Source organism: Corapipo altera, unplaced genomic scaffold (assembly GCF_003945725.1).
Source record: "Corapipo altera isolate COAL_440 unplaced genomic scaffold, ASM394572v1 49, whole genome shotgun sequence".
NCBI lineage: Eukaryota > Metazoa > Chordata > Aves > Passeriformes > Pipridae > Corapipo > Corapipo altera.
Window position 1 is genome coordinate 1,746,762 of NW_020884879.1, and position 8,685 is coordinate 1,755,446.

Below are 8,685 nucleotides of genomic sequence, written 5' to 3' on the forward strand. Positions count from 1 at the left end.
GTAGAAGAAATAAAAGTACTATCATGTGAAAATGTTTCTATTTTTCAGAAAGAATACTGTGTTAGATTTTCCTCATATTGAGGTTATTCGAAAAAAAGAAGAAAGAAGAAAATTACTTGGCCATACTTGTAAGGAATGTGAAATAGTAAGTAATGCTTTAAAAGTTTGGTCAGTCTTCCATTCCCCTAACTCTGACATTATTTAAGTGCTAAAGTGCTGTTGAAATCATGAATCTGGTTGCATCATTGTCATTACCTACAGTAGCAGAGGAGTAAGTGTTTACCAAAGCTGTTTTACCAAGTTTGCGGTTGGTTGGTTTGTTTTCAGCTGTAGTAACTGCATATAAAGTATTGGGGTTTTTTTGTGTATATGTATTATAGAAGCCTCTAACATCATGGTTCCAATAAGATCAGTAAGTCAAAGAATTATTAAAAGTTTTAAATTTCAGCTCAAAAGCTCTACTGAAATTTACAGGGACTGGATTGTTCCTGTTTATAAATAGATATATCTATCTCTGTTTGGTTTGCTTGTTTTTTCCCTTGCTTCTGTGATAAGTTTTTCAAATAATTGCACCAGCATAGGTGGCAGTGTGTTTATATGTGCAAATGCATGCAAAAATGTTTACATTAGCAGGATAAAAGGTATTACATTTCAGGTTTCATGTTCACATTTTTTTCCTCCCTTTCAATTTAGTAAACTGCTTTCAGATACTTGGTGTAGAGATAAAATATTGAAGTAATTACATGTGTATTAAGGACATATTTAATTTGGCTTTCAGGCTGAACTTAATCATTGGTGATTATCTAATAAATTATGACTCACTAGAAATGTGGATTGGTGACTGAATAATGCTGGATTTTCTGGAATATTTTGACCTAATTTCCACACCCATATAGAATCAACATTTTTCATAGAATCTTCTGCTATTCAGTTTGCAGTCAAGTCCCATTTACTTAGTTGAAGAAATTTATAAGACTATATTTTTAATTAAAACACATTCCTGAAAAATAGTTTTGATGAAACTCATTAAATACAGATATTTAAGTTTTATAACTATAAACACCATTTTCAAAAATATTTTTAATTTAAAGAAAATAAAATATATGTTTAATATATGTTTAATTGAAAGAAAACAAGATATTGGAAAATAACAAAACAAAAAAAACCCCTCAAACCTTCAGTCTATTTCTTGGTCCAAGAGCCATGTGGTTAGTGTTTTAATTTCCTGTTTCTGTAACCTGCAGATCTTCTCTCTGCAAATGCAGTTCTTATTACTTTCTGTCAAGTTAGAGTGGTAACTGTGGTGTCTGAAAACATTCACAGCTCCAGTTTCATAAGAGTAGGTTTTTACATTAAGTGTCAGGAAAATGTGGTTTTGTTGTTGATTTTGGTTTTTTGAGGTTTTTTTTAAGTCTACGCCATTCAAGATGAATGTCTTGAAATGTAGGGAATGCTTGGCTCTGTCATTGCACAGTAATAAAACTAGCTTTGAATTAAATGCCTATGGAAGAAGGGAGTATTGGATAAAGCATAAATGATGCTTTTAAAAAGTTTTGGCTTACTGATTAGCCATGTGGGTTTGAAAAGTCACCAAAGCCTTAGGAAATATTTTGGGAGTGGGTAGATATCAGTCAGTTGTTTCTGGCTGTGTGCTGCAAGTGATGTGAGTAGGGTGAGTTACCTGTCACTCTGAAAAGACCTGGCAGATTTAATTTCTGCACATGCCGCAGCAGACTGATATTACAGTCCTTTATAAGTGCTTATCTTAAAATTGTGGAAGCATCTCATTCACTTTACAGTGTAGAACTTTTGATAAGACCTCTTGTTTTGTTACAACTTTGCGATGCTATCAGAGAAAGATTGTAGGCAGGAGTTACTGGTAGCTTGTAAAAGTAACATTTGTTAGTGTGGCTATAAAGTCTAGCTACACTTTGGATGAGCAAGAGAATCAGTCAAATGTTTTTATATGCATTTAGATTACAGAAATTATTCTGTAAGTAACTTCATGCTAAACTAATGGGAGTTCCCTTTCTGAGACTTGAAATTGTAGAGTTCTGTAAACAGTTATTTTACAGAGAAGACACTGTAGGATGAGGTATTGCCTATCTTCACCATGGAAAACCCTAGCTCGAATGTTTTGTGCGGACTGAAAATGCTGTGGACAGGGAAATCAATCTAGAAAACAGCTGAGAGTTCTTACTGCTGTTTAGCTGACATACGTAACTCTCCCATTCTCATGTCAACCCTAACAGATTTCTGAACAAGGCAAAGAAAAAAAGTTACTTTCTAATTTCTATTTAAAACATACTTGTCTTGATTTTTGATTGGTCTTTTTATTTTCTGTTGCCACTGAACTGTACTGTATTTTTCATTGTTGGATCTATAAATATTCCTTACCAATCTAAATGTTTTAATTTAAAAAAAAATGCAGCACATTACAAACTTTTAGTAGGTCAATTTCTAAATTTTCAGGCTATTTACAGGACAAAAATATGGAGCACTGCTAATTATCCCTAAATAAGACTTAGTATTATTTGGCTTATACAGATATTGTAGAATTCTTGTATTAATTTTGCTGACTTTACACCATGTTCTTACCTTTTGCAGGGAAAATTGATGTGTTCCAGATGATAATTACTTGTTCCTCCTCTTTCATTAGTTTCTAGATATTTAACTGAGTGACACAAACATCTTTCCAGATGGGTCTCTGAAGTCTAGCTGGAAAAGTAACCTTAATCTATCTGACTCAATCCCCAAGAGACTGATGATACCCACTTAAGTTCTGGTCTTGGCATAGGCTTTTTCTGCTTTAAGGGAACGTTTTATAAGACGATGGCAAACATTGTCAAATGAAGCGTCTACAAATTCAGTGACTGATCCTGGACTTAAACTCAAAAAGTTTTGAAGAACCTTTTACTAGGGGCTCATAACAATTCCTGAATATTATATATGGAATGGGCTGTTTATTCTGTCCCACATTCCTGGACTTCATAGTAGACAGACCATAACCTGAATTTTGGTTACAACCTGCTAACAACCTAAATCTGTGTTCTTGACTGGGAGATCCACATGTTACAGATGCCTGTACTAATAAGGGAGAGAGCACAGTATGTTCTGGTCTCACACTTTGTGAAATGGCACAAAGTCTGAATTGATTTGGGATGGGAGAAAATGTACCTGTTTTAGGTAGAGTTGCAGTTCCCATGGACTACAGAATCACAAAATGAAACAAGTCTGCTTTTCCTAGTTCATGCAGTTTTGACACTGACATATTCAGAGCTGTGATTACTCTTTTCTGTACAATCATCAATATTTATATCTCATGATTTTTTGAAGGAGGATTTTTATGCAAAATCCTACTAGTAGTTGGGGAAAGGAAGTAATCTCTATTGGCTCCTTTTCCTTTTCTGATTTCACCAGTCTAGATCACTTTGCAGTTGATCGAATGAGCTTTAAACTTTGGTTTGCCTTTTTGAATTGTAACACTGTCATTTCAGTAGAATTGTATTGCCACTTCTACTAGGGTCAGGTTTCTTGTGTCGCTGTGACTGTTGGCTTGCCACTTAATCACATGGTGAATTCGCTTTGAAAATATTTTGGCATTCTCTAATATCAAAGTGCCAGATTCGTATTTTTAGGAGACACAATTAGAATTACAAACTGAAACAGTACAAAACTGCATGGAAAAAAAACCACCCTAACTTTCTTAATGCTACTCATGGGAACATGCAGCAAAAAGGTTTGAAGTCTTTGCAACGTCCAGTACAGCTGACAGGAATAAAAGAGTAACCAATTTACTGTAGAGAATGTGCGGTTGGCAGACAGTTTGTGGAGTCTCAGTGACAGCTAGTTAAACTAGCTCTTTATTTACTCCTAATTACAGGATTGTTAAGAAGGAAGAATTTTTACTTAAGTTTGCTGTTGCTGATATAAATGTAGACATGAAATAATTCTGCAGTGGGGCTTTTGTAGTGTGTTTCTTCATTTCTTTAATTTTGTTTGTAAATGCAAGCTGAAACTTAATAAATTTTAAAAATTCCCATCTATTTCAACACCTGTGCTACTTATATTTGTAAAATCAGTCAGTAAAATGGTTGACATAAGCAATTATACACGTGCATAAACCTCGTACCTATGGTATGTTAAAAGATAGGAAGCTAACAAATTTGCCACCATAAATAATCTGTAAGTTCAGTAAGCTTTTAGGATAATTGCCAGGTGTTTGTCACTTGGATAACAAATCTCTACTCTTGGCTATCCTCACCATTTTTAGATAACTGTGTTAATAAACACAGTGATTGACAATGTCATTGTGTAAAGCAGTTGCTGTATATGTATGAATTTGTTAACTTGGATTTTTTCCCCTAATATTTAGTATTATGCAGACATTCCAGAAGAAGAGAGAGAGAAGAAACTAGCTTCCTGTTCCAGACACAGATTTCGCTACATTCCTCCAAATACTCCTGAAAATTTCTGGGAGGTTGGATTTCCTTCCACCCAAACCTGCATGGAAAGAGGTTTGTGAAAAAAAAAAAAAATCTTACAAAGCACTTTTCAAAGCTGATTTTGTTTACCAGAAATGGTTCCCTGAAATTATCTGTAGCCTTTCTCACCCAGTCCTATTGAGGTCTGTTTACTTATCAGCAGCCATTATTTTAAATAAATATTGTCTATTTTTAGCAGCTCCTGTACTACTAAGAAAGGAATATATGAAAACTTTCTTAGACCCTAGATAGAGAAGGCAGAAATAATTGGGATTTTCCTAGAACTTAATTAAAACCCTACATGTCTTTGAATCAAAGCAAGAACTGGGTTTTCAGAGGCAAAGGCTGAGAGATTTTACTTACTGAGGAGGGACAGGCAGCACTGTTGATGTCCTTCGTCAGTATTTTTAGAGCTTCGTAACACCACATGATAATGGGTATGTTGCAGGTAGGGTGTGATTAAATAGTTTTTAATACATATACCCTGCTTGTTAGTGACAATAAAAAACTGTGCTGTTTGGGTTTTGGGGTTTCTTTGACTTCTCTTTACCCAGGAGTTTGTTCTTTCCTAAATAATTTTTCAAAATCCTAGAGCTTGCTATACAAATTAGGTTTTTCTAGTTATATTAAAACACGGTGAGTTTGTAGTACAGTCTATATACATTTCCTCAGAAGTGGTGAGGAGCCCTGTATGAACTCTCTGAGTTACTTATATCTTTACTTGTGCATTTGTTATTAGCTGTGAAGAATTAATCTTCGAACAACAGACATAGGTCAGGCATAGGAAAATGTAGCCAGAGATGTGTATGTGTTCTTGTGTGGTAGTGTTGCAGTATTATTCTTAATCTTTCAGAACAGGGAGCTTTGATTTTTACATGACTTGTTGCTACCCATTCGGAATCTGCTTACAGACTCTTTAAAAATTCTTGGCTGTCTCCTCATTATGCTAGAATAAGAGCTGTTCAGTTGTTAGTGGTCCTCAAAAGCATATCAGAGGCAGACTTAAGATCAACCCTCCCCTGGAAAAAAAAAAAATTATGTAACGGTGCAGCAAAAACTCCAGAACACCAGAGAGAGTTCCCACAATGAGCAATTGCAGCCGTTGCTCCAAAGTAGTGGGGTACAACAGATGTATTTTCTACTTCTTATTGGTATTTTGAACCAATTGTGGTTTGTGTTGGTTTTTTTTAAATAACTGAGTTACATAGACAGCATTTTCCAACTATGAAGAAGGAATCTACTACTCTCACTGTGGTGGATGTTGTTCCTGATAAACAGTAAGGGTTTGACAAAAGCCAGGTGCTGTAATCGACTTGCATAAAATGTCTGCTCACTGTCAGTGTTAGCTAAGTTGAGTATGTTATAGAAATTTGCTATACACTTTTCTTATCAGAAAGCTTTCAAGGTGTGTTTGATCTGTCGGTTCATGTTTGGCTTTTTCCAGGTGGATAAGTCTTCAATAAATAAGGGTGCCCTTAAAACAGAAGGATGTGCTGTTTAGACTCACAGAGCACATGTGCCTAAAGTGCCATTTCTCTGCATGACTAGGATTTACATTTTTGAAAGTGGTTTTTATTAGTCAACTGAATTAGCAGTGCTTGCATACTTTGTTACTTACATAAAATCTTCTGTAGAAAAGAAAATGAAAAGTGCAGTTTTGTTTTTTAACAGTTGAACAATTCATAGTTACCATTCTCTTCAGTGTTGACTGTCTGCAGAGCATTACTGTGCACTCACCTACTAGAAAGCAGAGAAGTGTTTTAATGAATGATATTGTACCTTGGGATCTCATAACTTTTTGTGAAGTGAGAACCAGTTCCCACAAAAGGAAATAAAAATCACAAGTTATTTTTTGAGGGTAAACACAAATTTAAGCTAAAGTTATGTCTGGTTTTGTATTATATTTCTTACTTCAGATTTATTCTTATTCTTTTAAGGATACATTAAAGAGGATCTTGCTCCCTGTCAGCGTCCAAAAAGACGGCAGCCTTATGCTGTGATGTTTTCTCCAAAAGGCAAAGAGCAAAAGACATAAAGGATGGGGAAGTAAGGCCTGCCAACTTGAAGCGTATCTTTCCTACCCATAGATATTTATAGTTAATATAAACTTGAAATAAAGGACTATGTTTTCCACAATGATAGATAAACTGTTTAATTGAATATGTAAATTTTATAGAATTCATTTGAAAGTCTGATTTAGCAGGAAACAAAAACTATTTAATGTATGTTTGTTTCATATTGTGTTAATACATTTTGTATTAATTTTTGCACCTGTCAGACAATGAGTCTCTCACTTTTTTTTTTTCCTTTGAAGTCAACGGCTAAAATTGCAGCAAATCCTGTCTAAACTTTGTGTCAGTGAGTAACTGCTTTTAAGTCACTGAAATCATTTATTCTTGCAAGGGTAAATGTCTATTAATGGGAACAGAAATGTGGATTTTCTAGGGTGCTTTTATTTTGCACTGGATTTTCTTATATGGCCTTTCTCTTATGGCAGTAATGGTTATATTTGCTTGTAATAAAGTTGTATTAAATATGAAATGTATCTACTGTTAATAGTTTGGAGGTAGGAAAACCATGAAGTCTAAGTGTCATTCTTAAATTTTGGTGTTAAATGTATAGCACCGTGTTTTCCTAAGTATTTAAATTAGAATATCCAATATTTCTTTTTTTTTTCTTAATTTGGACCTTTTTGCATATCTGTGTCTCACTTGTTGATAGATATAAGCATTGCTATTTCTAAATTTGGGTGACAACTCTACCTAGAGTTCTCCTAGTGGACAGCAATGCTCATCACCTAGATTACAAAGGATTGTCCAGAGGTATTTTAAATTAATTTTTTGTAACAGGCAATATAGTTCCATACTTGCATTTAGGAAGTAAGAGCATACAGTATCAACAGAGGCAGGGTAATACCTACCTAGTGATCTTTGGCTTGCCTACCTATAAGATACTGAGGAATAAAGAAGCTACAATCAGAGTTAGGTTCAACCAGTGAGAACTCTTTTTTTAAAAAAGATATCATAAAGCAAGGAACTATTTAAATGCCTTAAGTCAAAATAAAATAATAGAAAATACAGATACTCCAAGGATTTATATATTTAAAAATTTTTATATATATAAATATATCTGTAATTTCTATTCTTGTATTTGATATGTGTGTGTGTTTATGTGAGAGTGTTTGTGTGTGTGTGTGTATAAAAATATGTATTTAAAAACTTGGTGGATAGGACCATTTGATTACAGGTGTAGTTATATAGAAATGTTGGCAAGTTCTGCCGGTGGAGAGGTCAGGGCATCATGATGGCTAGGCTTCATGAACGAAGATTTGGGAAGGACTCTACCCACATTTGCTACAAGCGCGCTGGTGGCTAAAAAGGCCAATACGAGTCAGGCACGTCCGGTTGCAAAAGGCACAACAGAAAGACTCCTTAGGTGGTATATTCTGCAAGGCACGATTCTTTCTGCGTTGTCTTTTCTCCTCGACAGTGATCCTGCGTGTGTTCTCAAAGGAAGCAGCAGCGTTATAGATGGTGTGTCTCCAGACCTCCCGACTGGAGGCCAGAGCAGACCAGTTATGATGATCAATATGACCAAGGCTGAGATGTTGTTTCAGGGAGTCCTTGAATCTTCTCTTCAGGGCTCCTCTCTGCGGCAGCCGGTGGCAAGTTCACCATAAAGCACGATCTTAGGGAGGCAGTGGTCCTTCATCCTTGAGACGTGCCCTGCCCAACACAGCTGTGTTCTCAGCAACATGACCTCAATGCTTGTGATTGCTGCTTGTTCTAGAACAGACATATTAGTCACATAATCTGACCAGTGGATGTTTAGGATTGTACGGAGGCAGCATTGATAGAAGCGTTCTAGGAGACGCAGGTGGTGGTGGTAGATGACCCATGATTCAGATCCATATAAGAGAGTAGACAGCACTATGGCTCTATAAACACTGATCTTCGTACTTTTCTTCAGGTGTTTATTTCACCAAACTCTTTTATAAAGCCTTCCGAAGGCACTCTATGCCTTTGCTAACCTGTTGTCTATCTCTCCGTCAATCTTACCGTCCAAGGAGATGAGGCTACCTAGGTAATTAAACTGCTGGAATGATTTGAGCTCTGATTGGCCAATGGTGATATGGGGAGGATGGAAGACTTCCTGAGGTGCAGGTTGATAGAGAACTTCTGTCTTCTTTAAGCTGACTTCC

At 35.6% G+C, this 8,685-nt stretch overlaps 1 protein-coding gene across 6 annotated transcripts in view; it reads left to right on the plus strand.

The window, feature by feature from the left end:
* The window catches only part of RBBP8 (RB binding protein 8, endonuclease), a 43,918-nt gene extending 36,364 nt beyond the window's left edge, over positions 1-7,554 (plus strand). For all 6 annotated transcript variants that reach the window (XM_027638746.1, XM_027638748.1, XM_027638745.1 and 3 more), the window contains 3 exons: positions 49-145; positions 4,376-4,517; positions 6,422-7,554. In XM_027638746.1, the coding sequence (XP_027494547.1) occupies positions 49-145; positions 4,376-4,517; positions 6,422-6,519 (337 nt within the window). In that variant the 3' untranslated portion in view covers positions 6,520-7,554. The remainder of the gene's footprint in view (positions 1-48; positions 146-4,375; positions 4,518-6,421) is intronic.
* Positions 7,555-8,685: the final 1,131 nt, after the last annotated feature.